At 42.9% G+C, this 25,161-nt stretch overlaps 1 protein-coding gene across 2 annotated transcripts; it reads left to right on the top strand.

The window, feature by feature from the left end:
- The first annotated feature begins 2,063 nt into the window (after nucleotides 1–2,063).
- LOC147609851 (uncharacterized) lies at nucleotides 2,064–4,357 on the top strand. Of its 2 annotated transcripts, XR_015264169.1 has the most exons (3): nucleotides 2,064–3,066; nucleotides 3,696–4,132; nucleotides 4,169–4,239. XR_015264169.1 is itself a non-coding variant. In XM_086787052.1 (2 exons), the coding sequence occupies exons 1-2, from the start codon at nucleotides 2,359–2,361 to the stop codon at nucleotides 3,777–3,779; spliced, it is 792 nt and encodes a 263-aa protein (XP_086643178.1). In that variant the 5' UTR covers nucleotides 2,064–2,358; the 3' UTR covers nucleotides 3,780–4,357. The 2 variants fall into 2 exon arrangements, 1 of the variants encoding a protein (XP_086643178.1); XM_086787052.1 differs by having other exon boundaries at nucleotides 3,696–4,357.
- The last annotated feature ends 20,804 nt before the right edge of the window (nucleotides 4,358–25,161 follow it).

Here is a 25,161-nt window from a genome sequence, read left to right as displayed (position 1 = left end):
TCGGACTAGAAGGGAGGAGAGCTAAACAAGGAAAAGAAATGATCATAAACATGGAAAATAAAAGATTCTCATTAGGGGAGGGACCAAAAGTTCTTTGAAAGGTTTGAAAATTTTAGAGGGGGGGGGGAGACCGTTAATCCCAAGGCTTTTCCTATTCTTTAGCTTCTATATAGCATTTATTAATTCCTGGGCAAAGAAGGGAGCATCCAAGAAGGCTGCTAGAGAAGAAGGGACAACCTTCCTTTTGGAGCTTGAGATGGCATCACCACACGCCTTCCTTTTTTCCTCAAATTGGAGGTGAGGAGAGCTAAACATGGAAAAGAAATGATCATAAACAATATTTAGATTTTGTTCAGTAGTTTATGCTAGTTGAACCATGTCCATTGACCACTCCTAGCACCAACAACATTGAGTGTCATTTCTTCAGCTTTGAACAGAAAAATGCAATAATTATCAGGTAGAAACAGGGTTTTTTTATTATCAGGTAGAAACAGGGTCTTTTATAGCCATGACCTCTGCTTTCCCAATCACCCCTAATCTAGATTTTTAGGACTTCCAATGTCGGGTAGGAACCAAAGCAAAGTCTAATCAATGCCCTTACCTAGTATATAACAACCCAATCTCAAACCAGATGGAGAGGAAGGGAGATTGAGACAGACATACCTTTCTTGCTTGAGTCTCCAAGTTTGTTAGAATCATCCTTGTTTCCTCCTTTGTTTATAGGAAAATTTTTGGGCGGCCTAAGGCCAGAGGGTAGTAGCTGAAGGAGGTCCCTTAGTTGACGCCGGCTTCCTCCTCCAAAAGGAACGGTACTTTGACTCCCAAGTTCTTCAAACACAGTTGAGTCATGGGTCACTTGTCTAATGATTCAATGGGGGAATGAAATGGCACAAGGGGAGAGAGAGAGAGAGAGAGAGAGAGAGAGAGAGAGAGAGAGAGAGAGAGAGAGAGAGAGAGAGAGAGAGAGAGAGAGAGAGAGAGAGAGAGAGAGAACAAAGTTTCTCTGGGTCTCAGCATGTGCATCGTCCGCCCGCGGAAGGAAAGTCGAATATCGGAGGATTTGGGGAAACTTGTGCTAGTTGTCCCATCTAAAGTGACAATCGGTTAACATGCATTTTCATGATGGGAGGTAGAGGGGAAATATGCACCGAGGCCATGCAACATACAATCCCTTGATCCTAAACTAGAGAAGCCTTGCCATGAATGGAATGTTTCTCAAGGGAGGGGGTGGCCCCACAATGGGGGGCTCACCTTGGAGAACTCCACACAGAGGCGAGGCTAGAAGCATGAAGACAAGGTGAGCAATGGCCCTCAAGAAACGAAGACTTCCATCTCCTCAAATTTTAAAATTCCTCGTTTGTGGGACCACTCCATTATGGTGCTAATAAACTCCTCGTACAACCGCTCTCCGTCCAGTGCTCGAAAAAAACTATTTTCTTAAAAAATAGAAAACCTTCATATATAAATTTAAGAAATTATCAATGAAGAGTTTTTTAATTTTTGAAGGTATGTGTACTATATTCCCTCAAATTTTGCAAGTGTTGGCACCTTGAACCTATAATTTTGTAGGTATTTTTTAAATCTGAAGGTGATATTACACTAAACCCGGGTTTTTTTGGAGCACTGTCTCCGGCTTGCGTGCATGAGATGGGGCTCTAATAGGTATAAACATTTTAAGTCATTTACTATGTGGAGATGGGGCTCTAATAGGTATAAACATTTTAAGTCATTTACTATGTGGTACGAGGTATGTACCTACATAAAGTATGAGCTCTTGGCTTGAGTCTTGACTTCTTTCAATTTTCCATCAAGGCACTTTAATAAGAGTTAGACTCATGAGTCATGAGGTACAGAGAGGCCTAGGCGTGATGAGTCACATTGTCACAATCTACAGGCCCAAGCCACCAGGCCACTAAGAAATGGTAATAAAGTGAGGTATGTCAGCTTGCTTGTAGGTTGAGCTAGAATTAAAAAAGAGGAAGGAAGGGTGAAAAATTAAAATACTTCTGAAGCGGGGCTGACAACGTTGGTGTTCTCGCTGTGTTTTTTTGGGGCATAGGAGACGCAGCCCATGGCAGGGCGCGTCCGCAGCGAAGTTTTGAAATAGTGCGCTCTTTCACTTTCAGCTCAGAGGAAGGAAACAACAAAGGTATATATTATACAAAAAAAAAACAAAACAGTGCAATAATTCCTCTCTTTCAGGACAGATCAAATCAGGGCCAACATCGAGGTGAATGTTGTTGTTGTTGATAGTGCTTCTCTGAGCTGGTCGAGCTCTTCTTAGCTTTCAGCCTTGATCCCTGTCGTCTCTAGCTTCTCGTTGATCCCTGTCGTCTCTAGCTTCTCGCAGCTACAACCATGAGAGAGAAGAGTAGCCCTCCACCGTTAGCTCGTGCTTGTATGCTCAGTGACAGTGTGATCACCCCCTCTTCTTCCTCCTCTGGCTCCTCCCATAGCCTCTCTTCTGATAGCTCATCACTCTCCGCAGACGGCTTGCCTGCACCTCAGCGCATTAATCATGTGGGTTTAGTATTAAAGGGTTCGCGTGGTTGCTCCTCTAAGCTCCAATATGCAAGCCCTAGACTCCAGTTCACTGCCGTCCATAATGATGCTGATGATGATGATGGTCGTGGTGGTGGTATTGTAGTTGAAAAACCCTCCAAACCTAGATTTGGGTTATCGTTTTTGAAGGCTCTACGCAAAGGGCCTTATTGGCCGAGCAATCAAGCTAAGAAGAACAGCAGATTGCTGCAGGAGGACTCCATGGATGCTGATCAAAGCTTGCTTCTTCACAAATCTAGTGATGGTGGAAGCTGGGTTTCGGTTAACGAGAAGGTCCGTGAAATGCCCAAGAAGGAGCTCAGATTCGCAGCAAAGATTGCAGCTGCCATGGACGCCGACGGTTTGATTGGCGTGAAGCACCATGTGGGTACAGATGACAGCAAAAACCCACAGCACTGTGTACCCGCCTCTGTTCATGTGAAGAGAGGAGAAAGATCTGCAAGACAAGGCATGCGTAGAAGATGGAAGCTTTTCAGAAGACTGCGCAGGACCCGAGTCTTATTCGTAAGTATCTTTCCGACGACATCTAAGCCGTTTGTTATTAGTGAAAATTTGTTCGTTTTAAGAGCGGTTTAGTTCTCTCGTGAAGAGGCACACTAAGGTTAGTGTCATTTTCTTTTCAATGTGGGTACTTACACACACGTTTACATAGGCTTAGGTGTGAACCCACATGCGCGTGCTTACACACCCATATAGCACATGCGCATGCTTACACACCCATGTAGGTGTGGACTCACATGCACATGCTTACACACGCATATAGGTGTCATGATTTGAACTTATGCCCCATATCAGTTGCATGTGAAATAAACGCTTCCAAGAGTTTGCCACTCCCACCAAGCGAGAGCATTGCATCACTTTGATGCAATGGCAATGGCCCTTTCTTTTTCTAATCCAACTATGCCGAAGTAGGCACAGTTAAAAATTACATGGCCAAGTTGCATGTAATGTGTTGAAGGCCTAGGCTCCAATCAACTTGGGTATTGGAAAATGCTCGTAGTATCTTATTTATATTTGCATAGCCTCAAAGAAATTTCTCAAGTCTAATGTTAAATACAAGCTTAGTTGACTTCTTAAATTGGCAGGCTAATATATTTAAATGATTTGATATAATTGCTTTCACTTTTTTGTAGGCATGTATGTTGAAGAAGTTAAAGAAGGCATTCTCTTCATCATCAATGAGTTCAAGAGTTCGCCGTAGTGACCTTATTAAATGATAGATGTTCTATAAGTTTAGTTAACGTTACAATATCTAAACATATTCTAGACCCTCTATTCTCTTTCTCTAAATAAGTGAACGTGTTACGATGGTTGAGCTTGCTATCTTCTTTCTTGGTTTATCCTATTAGCATCTATGGGAATTAGGGCCTTCACTTGTCAACAAGCTCAATTTTGAAACCAAGTGCCTCTTTTTTGCATCCTCTCCTCCCAAGAAAAAAACGGGATATATTACTTGCAAAATAGAATATAGATTAAGTTTTTGACAAGTTTACAATTTGAAACAAAACATAATGGTTTGCCATTGTATAGTAAACAATGTTCTTTCCATTAAAAGGCCACTTTTGGTTAGGTTCATTCCTTCCATTAAAAGGCCACTTTTGGTTAGGTTCATTCTTACTTTTGTACAACAAACAATTTCACCGTACTTTTTTTATTGTATTGTATGCTTATTTACCCAACATAGACCTTAATGAATAGTACAAAGGTGGTATAGTATGCATAAAGAATATTAGTGCTATTTTACTATGCTTGGGTTAGTTGAATAGTTTTTGTACACAAGTGATGTTCCTTCCAATGAAAGGCCACTTTTTGTTACCTTCATTGTGTACAATAAATAATCTCTTTGTGCTTTTTTAATTGTATTTTATGCTCATTTATGCAACATAGACCTTATTGAATAGGAGAAAGGTGGTAATAATATGCATGAAGAATATGTGTTATTTTATCCCTCATGGATAAGTTGAATAGTTTTGATACACGAGTCATCAAAAGTGAAAAGCATATATAATTTGCATCATTTTCAATTTGCGAGCAATTGAATTTTGAGAATGTAATTTTCTTCTCAATATGTGTGGTTGGTTTTGTAAGTTATGAATTCCTTGTTTAGATTCTTTACTTATAATGGCTTATTTCCATCTTGATTTTCAAGCTTCATGATAGGTTTCTCACACCTCTCACAGTTAAGTAAATTTGTGTGAACTACATTTAAGGCTTTCCATAGTGTTTTAATGGGATGTTTGTTTTTATATCTAGATATTGGAAAATATATTTGCCTTGGTTACTTACTTTTAGCCTTAAGTTTAGATGTTCCCTTTTTATGTCTAGATGTTGGAAAATGTATTTGCCTTGGCTACCTACTTTTCACCCTTATAGAAAAAATCATTTGAGTCAGTATCATCCTTCATACAATGAGATGAAGTGCTCTTGGAGATGATGCAAGAGCTTGTTTGATCCTTTTCACTAGCCTCGTTTTCATTTTTGTAATAAATACACTTATTCTTGGAATAAAATGGACTTATCCATCAGGGTTTTAAAGTATAGACACATGAGTATGTGCTAGAGGTATGGATTCTTGTGGATATCATCAAGGCTTCAATAATTGAATTGTGAATTTAAAAGCTTTGGCTCTCAATCTAGTCAAGAGGATCATGCCAATCAAATGGGCAATTAGAGGGTGCATTTGCTACTATTGCTCTTCGATTGGGGTTTTTGGGGATTTTGTCTTCTTCCAAGACGTGATGGGAGAGAGCTGTGATCATCTTGCAAGGTTAAGGCCTTGGGGAGTCCATTGAGGATGTCCCTGAGAGATGTCAATGGTGGGGTGACTTGGGAGATGAGAGGGGTGACAGCGATGCTAGACATGTAGGTGGGGTAATCCAAGGTGTGGGAGTTAGGTGAGGAGAGGGGGAGCTAATGTAGAGGGTTGGTCCAAGGGAAGGGGAGCCAATGTAGAGGGGGAGCTAATGTAGAGGGTTGGTCCAAGGGAAGGGGAACTAAGGCACGTTCTCTCTCCTTGCATTTGGCATACGTTTTAGGAGCAAGTGTAGTTGAAGAGGGGCCCAATGTTAAAGGGTCTTGGTGTGTTTCATTGGGGCCACTCACGATTGATCTTGTTGGGGGCCTTCTTTGGACATTCTTTGTTGGACACATCATCATCATTCTTGTCCTTAGCAATGTCCATGGTGTCCTTTTCCTCTTCCTTTACCTCGACGAGTGATGGCTTCATGGATTGATACAATTCGAGGGCCTCCTTATATTCTCCGAGGAGGAATGTTTTGGGGGTAGATCACATGCACCGTGGTGAAAGGTGGTGCTTGCTATTGGTATGCATCAATTGCTTGTAGCTGCTTCCAAATTCTATGGTACAAGATGAGGATGCTGATGGTAGGTGTGTAGGTAGTGGTGTCTTTACAGTGAGATGGCAATAGGCATCATCAAGGAAGATATTGTGTTGGTGGAGGTTAAGGTGAAGGGTCCTATGTTATAGCTCAAGGAGGCTAGAGGGTGGTTGGGGAGGGATGGCGAGGTTGGGCAAGTTAGAAGTGACATCCATAAGGCTATTGACCTTCTGTTCTACCTTCAAGGTGACCTATGTGAGTTGGGGGTTAGCCTTCATCTTTGTAATAGTTTTTTTAATTAGAGTGATGGTTTGGTCCTTGGCTTCAATCGATCTCTAGAAATCTCGGAACTACTTGAACATTTGGTTGTGGACCTCCACGAATTGTTGTGCCTAGTTGTGGCTAGTAGTATAACTAGGGTGCATTCTTTGTATGTTTATGCTGTGGTTGCCCAAGCTCTCTCTAGTTCAGTGTGTAGGACCTCAAGTTTTCTTATGTGTCTTGGCCTCTAGTGCTTGTTTACAACTACCAGTTGTATGAGAGTGTCCATCGGTAAAGGTCTATGTGGTAGTGGTCTCTTGATCCAGCCTACTTTTTAGGTTTAGGAGTCTTAGTAGGAGGTAGGGGAGAGGGAGCTATTGGGGTTTGTCACTCTGTTGCACTTGGGGTGGTGGCACTTTGGTAACTATAGGGTTCGAGGAGCTCTTCCCATCTTGCAGCATAGTAGAGAACCCTCCTAAGAGGATAATGGGGTTGCTTCAAACTTGCTAGCTAGGTTCACACAGATGCTATGGAGTTCATAATGGAAATGGTCAACCTAGTTCACTAGCAAACCTTTTGCTTGAGGCAGAAAAGGAGGAAGAGGTCGATTGTACCTATCTATCTCCACATCAAAGATTAATCATGGTGAGGATATACTTTATGCCTCATCCAAAACTGGTATTTGAGTGGGTGAAGGGATATTATGCACAATCTGCATCTTTTTAGTTCCCTCCTCAGGAACCAAACATGTGCTTTCCATTTGGAATTGACACAAATGTCATCCATGAAAACCTTAAAGAACTCCCTAAGGTATTTCTTATTATATGTTGTCCATATAAGGCTTTAGAAAGTCATGGGGCATTGGATAGGATGAATGGCATAACCCTATATGCATAAGTGTCCCATTCTATGTAAATGAAGTCGTCTAGTTTCATTTCATCATAGCGCGGGAGCCATCAAGGAAGTTGTAGGCCTCCTTGCTTGTTACTCATTGAAGCACATGCTCAATGAATGGTAATGGTGGGTAATGGTCCTTCACCATGGTTGCTTAACCTTTTTGAGGTTAACTCAAACCTTGATCTTTCTATTTTTCTTTAAGCATAAGGAGTGCTCTATCTTGTAAATGAATCTAGCTTTGATGAGTTTGTTAATTTTGTATCTGACGATTCTGGAGTATTTGGGATTCATTTGATAGGCCCTATACCTTGATGGTGGGGGTCGTGATCCTTCAACAATGGAAATCGTGTTAAAGTTTTTATGCTTTTCTCCATATAAGGCATTCTGCAAGGTTGAATACCTAAGTTCAACGGGACTGGAGACCCCATTACACACTTGGAAGTGTTTGATTAGATAGGAGCCACATGTGAATGGCCTGATGACCTTATATGGGTGAGTTCCTTTAGCCTTACCATGGAAGTAAAGGTAGGTCAATGGCTCTGATCTCACCAAAACCAAAAGACAAGGGTAACTTTGACACCCTAAAGATTGCTTTCACAATTGGGTACTCCCACCAAGGAACTTGATGGAATAACCTAGTCGATCAACTTTACCATGTCAAATAGAAAGAGAAAGAATCAATCAGAGACTACATCAATAGAGTGAGATAGCTTCACTCTCGATGATCTTACAAAGGTTTGGTAGTATTTTGGTGTCTATGGTTTGGTCCAAATTTGATTGGTGGTGTTGTAATTTCTAGCCATGTACAGCTACTTCCTCCCTATTTAGGTTGCTATCCTCAAGATATCTTCATCAATGGTTTAGCACAGAGGGTAGTGGTATATAGGTGGAGGTTGAGGCAATGGTGGTTGCGAGTGATAGTATGGGTATGAGTAGGTTGGTGGAGTTGTGGCATATGTTGGGTGCTATTCTTGCCCTTGAGGCAAGTTGAGGTACTTTGGAGGGTAGCCATGCAAGGTCAGTTCCCTACTATGGTTGTGTAGGCTCCTCCTAGCAGGAATCTCCCTGATTTGCTCCTCAAGTGTTGGACCATAATCATGTACCTGAAAGCTTGGATTGAATATTTAACCCTACTGGCATGGGTGGTTGATGTGGCCTCTATGGTCATATTAACCTAAATCCCCCTGCAAACACTACTTGTATTAGGGGGTCTAATACGCGGGGAGTCATGCACTCCAACTTCTTGGTCCATCTGCATGTTTAAAGAGAGAGTTCCCTCCCCAATGCTAAGCCTCACTCAAAGTTAGCATTCGAATGTTTGGTTCCTAGGGTTGCTTGGCTCTTGTAAGGTCTCAAGGATTGCAAATCATTTAGAGATTCCTCTTAAGAAGGTTCTCTTGATTCAATGTTGTTTGAGAAAATCTCCTCAAATGTAGGATTGAGTCCAAAAATCCCTCTTGACCTCATGTACATGTAAGGGTGATTAACTTAGAGCACACCCTCCCTTGTGACACAAGTCAACAAATAGTGGGTCTAGGTGTTCTAGATTCAACTGAATTTTTTATGTTTGAATTTTGGTGTTTCTTTCCTAAATGACTCTTTATATTGCTCAAAGCATGTTCCATTTCATTACTATGAAAGCATATTATATTTTGAAGAGGTTTGTTTTCTCCACAAGGCTCATCATTTTCCATTATCTTCAACAATTTTGATCCTCACCATGATGGCATCAAGTTCTAGGACATGTAGGCCAAAGGAATACATCAATGACTATGTTCTTCACACAACATTAAAAACGAAGATAGTGAATGGATTGATAAAGGTCTCAAGATGGGTTCTTGGATCTTCATGCAACCATCTTGAAGATCTTGATGAGCTCTATTGTTGGAGTGGAGATCAAGGTAGCAATACACACGTAGATGTAGTAAGCAAGGAGCGATAGACATAACACACAAAGTAGAGTAATGAGAATGAGTGAAGTATAAGTGAATTGACATGATAAGGCCATGTACACACATTTATACAAGTGTGTACATACACTCAGGGAAACAAACCTCCTAAAGTGGGAAAAAGTGCCCTGGTCCATTTTTAGCCTATATCCACATATCATTACCATATAAATCCCCTCTATAGTGATGGTGCAAACATGTACAAGGATTATGTGGCTAATCAATCCCTAAACGGAAATAATCCCAAAGCTTTGCAAAAAGCTTCTAACTTCTCTTATGAGAGATCCTTTGTAAACATATCTACCACATTATTGTGTACGGACGACATAAGCCACGCTAATCGTAGATCCAGTAAAGCAAGGAGAGATAAACATAACACTCAAAGTAGATTAATGAGAATGAGTGAAGTATAAATGAACTAACCTGATAGAGTAATGTATACACATTCATATGAGTGTATATACACTTAGGAAAAAAAACCTCCTAAAGTGGGAAAAAAGAGTCTTGGCCCATTATTAGCTTATATCCACACATCATTACCATATAAATCCCCTCTTTAGTGATGATGTGAACATGTACAAGGATTATGTGGGTAATCGATCCCTAAATGAAAATAATCCCAAAGCTTTGCAAAAAGCTTTGAACTTATCTTATGAGACATCCTTCGTGATTATATCTACCACATTATCTTATACAGAGAGGATAATGACAAAACAGTAGAGGAAAGGCATCACAAACTATATAAGATCTCCTCGCCCTGAGTAGGATGGGTCAGGAAGCCTGAATAATGAGAAACACCCCTTGTCAAAAAACCCAATTCAAGGTACCTGTTTTGCTGTCGTCCCCCCACCATCGCCTCCCCTTTTGTTTTATGCACTACAACCCCCTTTCATGAGCTCTCCATAGCCCCTAGTCTCCTATGCCCCCCTTATCCCCCTTCGATGTCCTTTGCCCCCTGCCTATGCTTCTTTGTTTTCTCTCCCCATCTCCCCGCGTGCGTCCCCCCTCTTCTTCTTGCATGCCCCTCGTTGTGCCTCCTCCTGCCATCCCCATCAACTACCTTCATGCCCCCCTTTTTTCCTCCCACTGCCCCCTATGGCCATCTTCCCCATTGCACCCCCTTTTGTGCCCCTCACCCCCTATGGCCATCTTCCCCTTTGCACCCCCTTTTGTGCCGCTCACCCCCTACCTTGCAACCACCCTTTGCACCTCTTCCCCCCCCCCCTTTTTTTTCTTCCTTTAGCACCTCACCTCCACTCTCTTGGTCACATCAGCCCCCCTTCCTTCTGCCTACTAGCCCTCACTCGCAAACAACCCCCACCCCCTTCCTTCTGCCTACTAGCCCTCACTCGCAAACAACCCCCACCCCCCAGTTTTCCTATTGGTTCCATCTCCCTCCATTCCTTCAAGCAGCTTTTTGTTAGTCTTGGGTATTTCTCTTTTGGCAAGCCTCGGTCCCTTCTTTTCTTTACCCCTAAGGAGGACTCCATCAACCGAGGCTGTCGTGCCTTGTTGCCAATCTTTCTTTAAAGTAGACCTCTAGCTCCTCTCTATGATAATTGCATCTTTAGAGGCCTCCACTCTCGTATGCAAGATTGTTGGTAGCCACCTTGTGCGTAGAAAACTCGGAGATCTTCTTTAGGAGGCTAGCCTCCTTGGAGTGCCTGTTGTTGCTGCAAGGCTTCGAGACATTTATCCCTTGGGTTCGGCTACTACCAAGTTGAGTTTGACTCCCCAACGGCGTCATATCGAGTAATGCAACTGATCCTTGTCGCATTGTGTATGGCCCACTGGCTAGAGTTTCAAGCTTTCCCATGAGAGTCTGCTTCCCAGGCCTCAGGAAGGGATACCTTCCTCTTTTCCCAATGGTTGGTGCAGCCATTGGGAGAGTGATAGAACCCCCCCCCCCATGCCGCTTCATCCCTTGCATGGGCGGTCGGGATTCCATCTCTTCGCATGTATATTGCCTCGTCGAAGAGAGTGCCTCACATCATATCCCTTCCTAGCCTTCAGGGAGACCCATCCTTTAGATTGTGGACTACTCAGGACTTTCTAGCCAATGCTTCATTTGTAGGCCAATAATGCACCTCACCAACCTTGGCGCCAGTCCAGGAGATCGCCCCACCTTGGCGGTCCCCCCAGTCCCAAGCTCAGATCATCACTAGGGGGTAGAGAGAGATGCAGGCTCTCAGGTAGCCAAGCACTACAACCCAACCCTACGGATGACTCTATTGCTAGCCGTGGGCCCATGTCAGGGCCACCACAGCTGACTACAAGAGCTGAGCACTACCATCATGCATGCCAAGTTGGTAGAGTTCATGAGGAGTCAATTCTATTAGAAAACCAATTTTGAGCATTTATACCGCATGCCAAGCTGGTAGAGTTCAAGAGGATTCAATTCTATCAAAAAACCATTTTGAGCATTTATCCAACCTCTCCCCCCTTCGGTGTGGCGGCCTTTACACCCCACTGAGACTCCTCCAATTCTCAGATTCTAGTGAGGTCGTTTGGCCCTCCATTGAACCTCTTCGACGAGCCCTTTCTTGCACCCTCCCTCTCATATGGATATCTCCCTCTTCTTTGCCTCCCCACCCCCCCTCCTTATCCTCCATCCTTGCCTTTGACTCTTCCCACAATAGCTCCCCCACCCCGTCCTCTTTCTCTGAGCCTGCACTCCCCCTTCCCTCCGCCTCTCCCGAGCACTCTTGCCGCCCTCTTGTAGCACCCGCGACCTGGAGTGGAGGCAGCTAGTGGCGAGCTTTGTCCACCACCATTTGATTCATAGATTCTCAGAGTCAATAGTTGTCGCTCCCCGGTGAGCTCTCTTCTACTAGAATCCCCACGTGGGGCCCCCTAGGATCTTGGGGCTACCTGTGGATTATAGTTTCTTTTGATTTCTTCCACTGGAAGGAACTAATATTTTTGAGAAGACATTGGCTCCCATTCGGATCTGTAGGCCATCTATGGCCATAGAGTGGCATGATGATCTTCTCCTTTCCCTTGAGTGTAGCCCTAGGGATGGAGTGGGATTCAGAGTTGGTGGCTACCACCATTCGGGGTAGGCAGTAGAGCTCTCACACTATCTTCATGATTTGCACATCACCTACTTGCTCGCCTATCTTTGGCCCCCTGGCTCAGAGGTTCAGACCATAGAGATTAGGATAGGGGGAGCTAGTGTCCTCCATCCTATCTCACCTATCTCAGGACATAGAGATCAGGATAGGGAGCTAGTGTCCTCTAGCCTAGAGGTGCTACTCTTTGTGTTCTTTTTATATCTCAGTTTAGTACCCCCTCTTATAGATAGCTTCATTGTGATCGATGGAGTTTTGAGTATGCCTACTCTCATGCTTGGATAGAGTGGCGACACATGGAGGACAGAATCCATGCCCACTTGGTGTGCCCTCGCCCCCCACGACCTATTGTGATTATTCCATATTAAAACCCACTTTTGAGTGGAGAGAAATTTTGATAGTTCTGACCCCCACAAAGATTGATATGCAGATAGCCTCATGGAACATTCATGGTTTAGGGGGGGCTTAGTGCTTTCAGAGGTGAGGCATCCTCAGAGGAGAGCTTCATAGAGCTATAGTTGGGGGACCCATTGACATTCTTTTCCTCTAGGAGCCGTGTGACCATCTTCCAAGGGGCATACCTGTCGTTGTTGTGGGAAGATTTTAGCAAGCAAGAGCCATACTTTTTGGTCTCCCTCTTTTGTCCCCTCCTCTTGGACATAGGGAGGAGTTTGTATTTCTGTCAAGCAAAAGTAGCTCTTGCCAACAGTTTGTAGGCTCAGGTGTCATAGTCTCTAGGTGAGCACAATGGGTTACCATTAGGATTAGAGAGGACTATGTGGGTTTCCTCAATGCTTATGCCCCAAAAGTCACCAAGAGTACGTAGAGAAAACTTCTAGAGTACAATCTGTTAGGCCCTTCCACGGGCTGATTTTTAGTGCAGGAAGGGTGCAGACTTTAACATGATTGATTCAGCAGAGGATAGACTATGAAGAGGCACGACTATATTCTCAGGTGCAATGTATTATGCAGGGAGGAGTTGATCTTGGCACTCAAGGGACAAGACCCTTATCATTAGAGGTATCACCACCTAGGAGGACTCATAGCTAGTGCCATCCAACTTGAGGATAACCTGATGGTAAGAAGAGTCAAAGCTTCATATTCTAAGTATGTTGCATCAGCAAGACACCAATGGTCATAGCACCACCACTGTGAAACCTATAGCTTAATGTAAAACCTTAGCGGAAATGACTTCTTAAAAGCTCTCCACCAAGAAGATATAAAGACTAGCAAAGCTCTGGATAATGTACACATGTACCCAAGGAGAGAGCTTTATTGGTGTTCCATTTGTCATCAAGGATATACCACCAGTGAATGTCCAATATCAAGGGCTTCGTTACAATGGTAATTATGGCTCTTGTGGGTGCTATGGTCATGAAGCTCGAGATTGCTGAACACACCTACAAGCTATTTCCTACATAGCAAAACCACAGCTAGCCTTGTCGGCACTACCACAAACACCAGCCCTTGGTACTATAACAAATCAAGCAATGTTTGAGCATCCCTTGCACCAAAGGGCATGCACAATGCACCCAATGTGCCATTCCAATCTTAGGACCACAACCACCTCACCAAGGGTGACACCTCTTGATGATCAAGTAATATTTAAGGAGCCTACTGATGATTACCAAGAATATGAGGTGGATGTCAAACCCATTTCACACTTCTTTGAGGACCCCATGGAGCTTCGTCCAAGCTATTATATAGTGTATGGGGGAGTTAAGCCAATTTAATAACTTGCGGCTATGGGAAGGGGTCGAAACATCAATGCAATACAAAGAAGAATTCCTCTTCAATGTTACCACTATCAAGGTCCCCATTAAGTTTCAGAATGCTATGTAAAGTTTCCTCAACTCAACCAAGCGATGCCCTCAAACATGCCACCGGCTACTTATAATCGTTGTGTCATAGATCATTGGATTAAAGGCTTCCCCACAACAAGTCAGTGGTGAAAAGTCCACAGATGGGATCCATCATCACACCCCTAAACATGATTTGGACCATAGATGGGATCCATCATCACACCGGCTACTTATAATCGTTATGTCATAGATCATTGGATTAAAGGCTTCCCCACAACAAGTCAGTGGGGTGAAAAGTCCACAGATGGGATCCATCATCACACCCCTAAACATGATTTGGATAAGTAATCAAACACAAAGGTAGATCTTTAAAGAATCTAGATCCCACACCTTTGAATACTATCACTATCACCCGACTTCAAGCTCATAACCAACATGTTCTCAAGCAATGATATGTGGCCTCGATAGCAAATTCTGAGAAGAAAAAGTCCCATAAGAGAAGAAGAAGTCCCATAGGAGAAAAAAGTCAATTAAGAATGGGAAAACAAAAGAGACCAAAAAGACAAACCTGGGAACACCTCTCAAGAGCTATTCTTCATTAGGGACATGGACAAGGACTCAGACTTCTTAGACACAAGGGCCGATTTATGAACTTCGAGAGAGATACCCCACAAAACCAAGAACACGGGAAAGGAGACCCAAGGGAACCTGCAATTCCTCAAATTAAATCACATGACAAAACTTGGATCTTATCTTGACCCTCAGAAGGAGATTGAGCAAGTCCAAGAACTTTGTGATTTAGTTACTAAAACCCAAGAGGAGCTAGAATTAAAGTCCAAGCAAGTGAGAGTCTTGGATACTATAGACCCTAGTACCTTAATGATTACTACTGAGACTCACAAATCCCTAGATGTACCAAGTGTCGTCATGGAAGATACTGAGGCTCCCACCACTCATAGTTTGATCCCTGATTGGTTCAAGGGAACGAGTCCATCTCGGAGATGGATTTTCTAGTCTCACCGACACCTTCCTACACCTTCCTATGGAAAAGAGGTCATGAGCAGAGATTCTGAATTGTTTGAAGCAATGAGGGCTCTCCTCAATGGAGAACTCAATGTAGAATTACCACCATTTCTTGACATGTATAAGGCATATACCTCAAGTCGTACCCAAATTAGTAATCCTAGCGGAAGAAAAAAATGTCAGATCTATGGTTAAAATTCCACTTAATAAATTGAGATAATAATTTGAAGGTGATAAGTTTAATGCATTACTACCAATCACCAACCAAGAGTATCACAATACTGGAAGTCCTAGATGGAGTGAGCATAATCACTACGAAATGTTGGGAGAATATGGATAAGTCGTGTCTAGAAGTCTTAGATATCATTGTCAAGATGGTGGGAATGTTATGGCAAACCTATGGATGTTACAAGATTTAAAGATCAAGGTTCTTAAACATCTAGTTAAATATACTTTCATTTTTATGGACTTTTCCAAACAACTCAAATCATATGATATGATCTTAGGATGCCCCTTCATGAGAGAGATAAAAATGGTGCATTATTGGTCTAAGAACTATTCATGCTCTGCATTTCGATGTTGAAGGAATTTGTTATAGTGAATTTGAGTCTACATGGGATGACTCTGACACAAGCACCAATGGTGTGAGGAGTCTAAAATAGAGCTCGAAAGTGACATCATCTCCTTAGATACTACGAGCAGAACACAGTTGAGAACATCAAGAGAAAGCATGGGAGGTGAAACTGAAAAATAGCAAAGAGTATGTATGAATCTGATACTAAATCCCAATATGAAGGGATGAAGTTCCTTAAAAAATAGAGTATCTTAAATAATGGTGGAGACATAAATGCTATGAAACCAATCATTATTATAAAAGGCTCCGAGAGGAAAACCACTACCTAATGGCTACAATATGCTAGTGCATTCAATGCACATCGCAAATTTATTGATAAGAGAAATTACAAAAGTTAATGTATTGCAACCCTCCTCCCATTGAGTTGATAGAGCCAAAATTGATATCACCAATAACCAAATCTTAATCATTTTTCTAGGTGAAAGAAGAAAAAAGAGTTGGCTCAAAAAGAGAAGGAAGCAGAAGCAGCACACGTAAGGAAAAAATCAAGAGCCAACACCTAACTTGAATCTTGCCCCATAGCACTATAAATCTTTTAGAATTGGGAGAACCACAATTTAGTGTTTGATAATGCCACACAAAAACTAATAAGTGAGATAAGAGGAGTCCGTGATGGTCTAGTTGAAGTAAAGGAAGTAGACTTTGTTGAACCTAGGGAAGACCCTAAGCTAGTCTTTATTGCAAAAGACCTCACTCTGAATTAGGAAGCTGAACTCATTGTGACCTCCTCAAGGAATATAAGGATTTCTTTGCATGTGCTTACAATGATATGAAGAGAGTACCTACTCAGGATGTGCAACACACAATCCCCATGATAACAAATACTAAACCTCTCCATCAATGACCTTATCCCAATGAATCCTAAATATGCCAAAATTGTGATGAAAGAAGAGATTGACAAACTCATAATCAGATCCCTATTGCACGTGAGGCTCACGTTAAAACTACTTTTGTCACTTTGAAGACAGTGTGTATGCCAACTACATTATGCCATTTGGCCTAACCAATGCACCAACCACATTTCAGAGACTCATGAATACTACAGTTCAATACTTTCTAGGAAATTCTTGAAAGCTTTATTAGATGATTTATGTGTTCATTCATCTCATGAAGGAGCATTTATCCTACTTACGAAATGTATTTAAATGTAGGAAATTCTTGAAAGCTTTATTAGATGATTTATGTGTTCATTCATCTCATGAAGGAGCATTTATCCTACTTACAAAATGTATTTAAATGATACAAAATTTATTGCATATCTCTAAACCTATTTAAATGTCAATTATGGGTTAAACATGGAGTCATATTAGGACATATTGTTATTGTTTTAATGTCTCCATCATACGCTCTTTCCCTCTTTATCTCTCTCTCTCTTTCTCATGTTGTTGAGATCTCACTCCAATTGCATCATCTCTCTCAAAAATATAAGCCATGAAAGAAGCCAAAAACATGGCCATTGTCATAACATGAGTGAATGTCTAAAACTAATATATTTCATGGCATTACAAGTTACTAGAATACATTAGTACGGATGTCTGACTCCCCGGTGGAAGAAGGGAGGTGGTATGGGGTAGGGACCACTACTAAATGGTGCAAGTACGGGTGGAAAAAGTGACCTTGCAAAATCAGGCCGTGGTGCCCATGAGGGAACTGCAAATGAAGCTACGAGGGATGTATGTGGTAGGACATGTCGATATTGGGGCTCCATTGGAACACCAAGTGGCCATGACGAAGCACTAGACTATGTTGGCCTCATAGTGGGTACCGGGAGGACTGGATGATATGGTGCCCCCACATCCACCTGTTGTTCTCGCATCGAACAATCTCACTGACCTCACCCCTAAAAAATTGGTTGCCGAAATCATCGTGCATAGTGACAAGTGGTCAGATAGACATGACCTAAGGCACACCTCATCACTCTCCATGCGCTGATGCAATGTCGTTTTGCAGTGTCTTGCATGCTCTAGCCATGGATCCACTACCAGCAAAGCAATCTAGGACAGCTCCCCCACTGCGGATCAGTGAACATCTCGAGTAAAATGATCAAGCTCAAAACTAAGTGCAGGGGGTTTACCACCCACGATGGGATAGTAGTCTACATTTACACAACACCAAATACATGTTATGAGCGTTGATGAATAAATGATGTAATGAATGCTTTAACACATTATGTTTACTTAACTAGATCCCAAGAGGTCCACCTCGTCATCTTTTGAACTCTCCAAATCCTGCTCTTGGGTCTTGCTATGAGAAGGGGTCACCTACTCTTTGTCCTGTGCATGGGACTTCTGCTCATCTTCATGCTCATCATCCTTGGAATGGCTGTCCTTAGATTCCTCATCTAAGTCATCTCCTTCCCAGTCCAACCCTGACCTTTTTTGGGATGATGGAGATGTGAATTTCTTACCCTTTTTCTTCAACAGGAGTCAATTCTTGCTCAGTGGTGGCAAGCTTCTTGTCCTTTTTGGCCATTGCATTCAACCAACATTAGAACTGTAAACTCCCTAAAAATAGGCTTCATACCTTGTAAAATTAAATACTAAGTATAAGGAAACATACTCTGAAACTACTTTGCCTCCTTTGGAGGAAACTCCCCCTCTGGGTAGTCTAACCACCATGGACAAAGTATCCATGTGTCCTTGCCCCGAAGCTCATTGATCCACTCTTCGGGGTACATTCATGTCTCCTCCACCTCAGACAGCACCCATGCGTCTGAAGGGTGCTCGGGAATGTAGACCCAATCACGTACACTACTTCCACCACCTAATACACAACCCTTAGAAAGGTGTAAGAAACCAATACAAGAAGTAGGAGAGCTTCTCCACCATGCAAGGGGAAAAAAAAGAGTTAAGGTTCTTTATACCTGTATAAGAGGTCGTGATGTGCATGGTAGGTGTGGTTGGGTCAAGATCCAAGGTAGCACGCATTTGTCCTTTCCACCTAACAAATGCCTTCTCAAAATGAGACTTCTTGTAAGATTTCAGGGCATCCATGATACCTACTCCAGTCTTTTGTGGCTCTTTCATGCATGCAGTTGTTGCAGGTGAGTCTACCTCCAGCTTCACGTACAATTTGAGCATCTACTCGATCAATTGGAACTAGTACACATGACGATGGATCCACATGAAGAAGGCTTTGTCGTATGGCATAATCTACACATCCCTCACATAGCAAACTCACCACTAGCCAATATGTCAAGCAGCCTACATTTCTTGCATGCATTAAGTTTCTAATAACTTTTTTTTTAAAGTAATGCATCAAGAGAGCTGAAGATCTTACTCTTCATTTGAAGCATGTGCTCGAGCAATCTCGACTAGCTTTGGTGTAGTGAATTGCTAGCCTTTTCACCCCACCCTTGGTATGAGATCACTTTTTTAAAGAACTCTTTTCCACAATCGGGATTAGCAATTTGTGCTAGCTCATGTCTCCTTTTAGTGAAGAGTGTCTCCGTCTCCTTTAGAGGGCATCCCTATATTTCTTGTCGAACAATTCTGCATCCATCATGTATTCTCTACTCCCTCGCTCCTCTAGCAAGCCACTGATCTTGGCCTAGAACGTGGCATCAAATTCTAACTGCAATGCGTTTATATTTATTTAAGAAATATACTTTGAATTAAAAGCATTAAGAAATATATTTTGAAATAAAAACATACTGCAATGCGCATACACCTTGAAAACTAATTGTGACAAGAGTGCCATGGAAAGCTTCAACCACTTGGATCTGTTGGGTCCTCGATGAGTAAGCACTTTCAGGGCGGCCCATGCACGATTTGCATCACTAAATTTTGACAAAAAATATTGTGGATTGGCAAGACCCACACGCTACATCATGAATACATGAATATATCATGTGCCATTGTGTTTGGCACATGAATGGTAGTGACCCTGAAAAATTTGCATGCATTATAAACAAGGTAAAAGATGACACACACAATGTTTCTTCGTTTCATATACACATTGTACAATGCACTTACTTTGTTGATCATGCATAGCACCAACAAGAACTCAGCTTCTCTTCCTCAAGGAACCAAACCACTCTGCAATTCACCTTGGGAATCCTCTCTTTTTTGACTCGATTGGTATTCACCCATTCTTGCCAAGCTTTGAGTCAATGGTTGCCATCCCAAACAATGAAAATATTGCTAACCATGTGTTTCCATCCTTTGGTCTCCTCCAATATCGTGTCAAATTCACTTGACAATGATAGATTGTGGTCGGCTGCACTTTGACAGTTGAATGGAATGGGGGCTTTGCCTAGGAATTCCTCTGAGGCAATGAATGCTACCATTGTTGATTGGTACTTGCTCTCCTCAATACTTCTGATCAGCCCCTTGACAGAATCCTTGTTCGTGCAGATTGCTGGTGGGTTTGTAAGGAGGCAACAAAGCAGCACTGTAGGAAGGCAATTTCGATTGTCAACCAAGTGGTCCTCCACCCAATTTGTCAAGATGTGTCGATCAACCACTTGGCCGAAACTCTCTTTCACAGACTCCTCTTCTTCTATAATCATGACACTGCTGGTAACCACACAATTGTCGACGGCCCGGTCGTTGAAGAACCAACTTCCATAGTCAACTGCAATTGTGAGGTGTTTGTCACCTCGCTTGATGTGGCCACTTGGAGTATGCCCACATCTTGTGAGAGAATGATCTCATCTTGTAATCTGGTAAACCCTTTCGTTTGCGGACGAGTCCATGGAGACATTTTGTCTTGAATACACATCCATGTTACCATCAATACTTCTTAAATTAGTCTTTTGTCATTCAACATGTGATGCAATTATCTTAAATTAGTATTTAAACTGCATTAATTTTTTATTGCAATTACATATGATGCTATTGGAATTGTTATACTATTCATATGAAGTCTACCTAGAAACTTTGATGATTGAGAACTCTTCCTTCGACGCTTGAGGACGTTCCAACCATTGAGGCGTGCTTGTTGAGACCGCTTCCCACCAGTGTCGGTGCACTTGTTGAGATGGCGACTGTTTGAAGGGTTAAGAGAGAGAGGGGAGCAAGGGAAAGAGGAAGGCGAGCGAGAGAGAGGAAGTGAGGGAGAGAGAGAGTGCAAGGGAGACAAGAAGGGAAGAGAGAGGTCGGAGTGAGAGAGGCGAGAGGAGAAGGTGAGAGGAGGAGAGCGAGAGGGAGAGGGAGGGGAGAGGGGAGGGGAGTGGAGGGGAGGGGAGCGTGAGAGGGGTGAGAGAGAGGCAGTGAGAAGGGAGGGGAGACAGAGGTAGGCGAGAGGGGAGGGGAGCGAGAGAGAGGCGGCGATAGGGGGGGAGCGAGAGGTAGGTGAGAGGGGGGGAGCGAGAGAGAGGCAAAGGGAGGGGAGGCGAGGGCCTGCTGTTGAGGGCTTTTTTAAGCCCTTAATGGCATGTGCAACGGCTTAATATCCATTGCACAGCTGGCTGCGTGGCCATTGTGGCCATTGCTGCTTGCGTGGTGCCACGCACCATGTAGCAAAGGCCACAAGGCCGTTGCGTCGCATGTGTAATGCCCGCATGCAGGTGTTACACGGCCTCGCCACGTGGACTAGCCACGTGTAATGCCCGCACTCCATGTGTAATGCCTGAGTGCGGGCATTACACATGGCAAGCGAAAGGCTCGTCACCATGTGGACTTTGGCGATCACGTGCCACACTATGGTGTGCCACATGGCCACCATGTCACACATGGTGCCAACTAATTGGCACCAGGTGTGCCTACCATGGTGCCCACGTGGACTACGCCATCACATAGTCCACATGGGAGCCATGTGTAATGCCCACACTCGGGCATCACACGTGGCAGCCACGTGTGAGGCCCACTAATGTGGGCCTCCCACGTGGCTATGTGGGAGATCCATGATCGTGGACCTCACACGTGGTTGGAACGTGGGAGGCCCACGATTGTGGGCCTCACATGAACCAGCCAAGTGTTAGACCCACGATCATGGGCCTAACACATTTTAGCCATGTGTGGGCATGTGCGTGGCCACTCATGGCTATTTAAGTCCTTCATTGAACCTCCTCTTCCGCCCAGGATCCCCTCCACTTTGAACCTCGATCAAGTGTTCCCTTTTCGAGTGCCTCTTTAGCTCTTCTCGAGCGCCTCTTTCTGAAGCACCTCTTCAGCTTCAATGTTTATTTACGTGTCATGATCACGCCATCGTTAGAGCAGCTTAGCATCATGAAGTGTATCATCTTGCAAGGATACATGGCGCTTGATGAGATGTACAAGAATGACCCAATCAATCCCGGCTTGTACCAAGCTAGAGAGATTTCGGGGATTTTATTATTGGAATTGAAGCAAATAATCCAAGGAAAGGAGAATGACTTGGCAACAATAGATATGTTTGAGCTCAGAATATCAGGCGTAGTTGCTTATTGGAGGACATACAGAGTTATTAACGATGAGAACGAGCAGTTAATTAGGAATACGGCCCAATCAATGGTTGCCCATTGTAGAAACCTATGAGTGTCTTTCCTACTAAGTTTTGAGATTTGTAATAATGTTGGCATTACTTCATAATGCAACTTCTTTGATGTAGAAACTTCATAACGCAACTTCACAGTGCCAACTTCTTTAATATATTTGTTGAGTTTTTTAGATGGTTATGTTTTTTTATATTCATCTTGTAAACCATGATAAAGGAGAGTACGGAGAGAAATAAGAGAGAGATGACTGGATGCTAATTTTGAAAAAAATTTAAAAAATGAATATATATTTATTTTTAGATTTTTTTAAAATCATAAAAAATATAATTAAATAATAACGGTCTAATTATAAACGATCAACTTGCTTAAGGGTTTTAATCACCATTCAGTACTTATGTACTTCCTACCTATTGTACCATTCTTTTTTGTACTTGTGTACTTCATTTTTACTCCTCTTTTACAATGAGTTGCACAATCACATTCCCATCTTCTAAGAAAGAACTGAGTTTCATCAATGGGGGCGAGTTGTGGTGAGTGCCAAGTTTTTACATGAGAAAGTACCTCCCCGCTCATTTTGTGAGTTGCAAGCCTTAGTAAGTATTGGGACCCAAGAGTTGCACATCCCTCTCGAGACAACCTCTAATCATTGAGGGAGAGGAGTTCTACGTACTTGAGGACTCTCTATCAGCCAACTTCTCGGCAATAGTTGATTATTCATTGACATCAAACCCAGAACCAATAGCCATCTTAGACAGCCCACCCAAAGGTTTTCCAACTCTGAAGAATGTGATAGATTTATGCAGCCCCCAGAGGATACCATCAGGCTCATCCAGTGTTGCAAGTGGACAAGGTAAGAGCATTTTAGAATACCTTTTCAGCATGAAGAAGGGAAACACAAAAGATGGTATCAAGGCCGTGGAGATTACTAAACAATACAATGGTGATATTGCATTTGAGTTCCCAGTGACCATATGGGAACACGCCCAGGAATGGTGGACTCCATGGAGCATAAGTATGATCCTCACTGGTGGTCAAAGCCACAAACCTCTAACATTGCCTTCCCCCTGGAGTATGTCGGCAAAGCCATTGTCTAGGTAGTTTGAAGTGTGTTAATGTACTTTGCCCACGTTTAAAGAACCACAGGGTGTGAAATACATCACATTTTACTGGAAGCATGCTAAAGGCACCAAAAACTAGAGAGGAGTGCAGCAATGTGTTTGGGAAGCTCATATGCCATTACTGCTCAGTTCCAGTGATGTGCATTGCTTCATGCAATTGCTACATCTATTATCTGATGCCCTCTGACGAGACGATGAGCAAATTAATGATACACATCGGCACCCATCAACATAATGTGCGTGTAGGCACATCAAAGGCACTGATTGATAGGACCAAACAAATGGTGTCCAGGGTGCTAAGGGTGGATCGCAATGCTGGGGAAAGGAAGGTTCAAATGTGTGTGGCAAAAGAAATTGTCATGACAGCACTAGTGCAAGAAGGTGGTTCCTCTCATTTCATTTGGTAACAAGAGTTCATTAACATTGCAGAGGAGATGGGACCACTAGTGGAAGACAATTGGTAGGCAACCTCTGGTTGGTAAATTTGGTAGGTATTAAATAGTTATTAAAATCTTGATAAGGTGCATTATAATATTTTCACATTTTATTTTTTAGGTTTTGGAGGTCAGTCACTGTAGCCCTGCAAGGCCCTTCAAAGGAGAGTTTTAGCTTGGATGCACTTCTAAAGCGGAAGCGAGAGTGCACTTATGACTTCTTCCATGGAAGCATGTTCCTAGGTCAAGGGTCCTCAGGTGAGAAGTGCTATGTTTTCACCATGTCCACCATTGGACTTGCTTTAGGGTTGGATTTAGTGAATAGAATGTGACGAACCGGCTCTGGCGACCTGCGACATGCATGGATACAGCTCGACCACACCCGACAAAAATTAGATTGGGTGACCATGGCTTGTCATGTATATGATCTAAGGTATAAAATTACCAATGTAGAGTATTTAGGTGGTTAGAGCAAGCTAATTGTACAACCTCTTAAATGACTATCGTTTTCACGCAGCATGCAGGATCTTCTTACCATTGCAACATGTGAAATAAAAGAGGAGGGTATGGATACCCAATGTCTATTCTAAGAATCCATTAATGAAGTGATGGAGAACCATGGTTGTGAGAGGGAAGATTTCTATGGTTTCATGGCAGACGAGGCTCAGGCAAATTGGAATGCAGTTCAACACGTGTTCAATGGTGGAAAAAACAACGTCTTGACAAATAGGGAGAGGTCTTGCCTATTTCATTAGAAGCAAAGCATGGTTGTCCACACAACAAAGTATGTGTGTGTTACGTCTCAAGGAGAGCACAAAGTAATGTGTGAGAAGTAAAGCATGGCTCCAAGCAATGAAGCTGCATCAGCGGAGGCTTGATTGATACGTCAATGGTGGCACAGTGGTCATGTGATGGACATGAATTTGTCAGCAATGGACTCTTGGTTAAGCTGGTGGGAAGTGTGCATAGCACATTGGGGTTTAGTCTCATGACAACGATAGAGAGAAGTAATGATGGTCCAAATACCCCAAGAACAAACCTAGCATAAAGCAAGCATGGAAGTTGGCTGACAAGAGAAGGATATAGACACAAGATTCCTCTTTACAATGCATGTACTACCGATATGGTGAATGCAATTTTACAAAGCACAAAGGAAGTCTCTTACAGTCAAGGCAAGCACATAGGGAGAGGCACAAGCTTGGAGAAACTAAAAGAACGGTGCTCTACAAGCCTTGCCCAAGTGCTCTGAACAGTTAATCAGGGGCAATTGAAGGAACACCCATGTACAAGGTGCCTACCCCTCTCAAAGGTGACAAAGAGAGTGCACGTCACAAGAGACCATCAAGGGTGACGAGGCCACGCATTAACCAGAGTACAACACACATGTAAGAGATCGCAAGTATTCTGGGAAGCAATGGAAGATCAATTTCAAAGAACATGATACAAGCAAAACTTTAGAAAGAATTGCAAAAGTCACAGAGGGCAATGTCATTAAGCGCAAGGTGAATGAAGCAATGTGGGCAATCCAAAGGACATGCATTGGCAGTAAGGTCACATGCAGCAGAACGCCTCGTGGGGGTAAGAGGTGTGGGCAACACATAGTCAGATCTTCTAAGGGTGTGCCTGCACCTTCCTTTAAAGGCTATCCAAGCAC

This window comes from Cibotium barometz, chromosome 50 (assembly GCF_041138505.1).
Source record: "Cibotium barometz isolate CiBa-2024 chromosome 50, ASM4113850v1, whole genome shotgun sequence".
NCBI classification, from domain to species: Eukaryota; Viridiplantae; Streptophyta; class Polypodiopsida; order Cyatheales; family Cibotiaceae; genus Cibotium; species Cibotium barometz.
Note: the sequence above shows the minus strand (reverse complement) of the source record. Positions and strands in the feature narration are given on the sequence as shown.

What these genes read in the sequence shown, in the direction of transcription:
- LOC147609851 (XM_086787052.1), top strand. Translation starts at nt 2,359, where the DNA reads ATGAGAGAGAAGAGTAGCCCTCCACCGTTAGCTCGTGCTTGTATGCTC. An exon ending in GCAGGACCCGAGTCTTATTC is followed by an intron (nt 3,067 to 3,695) that starts GTAAGTATCTTT and finishes ACTTTTTTGTAG; the next exon opens with GCATGTATGTTGAAGAAGTT.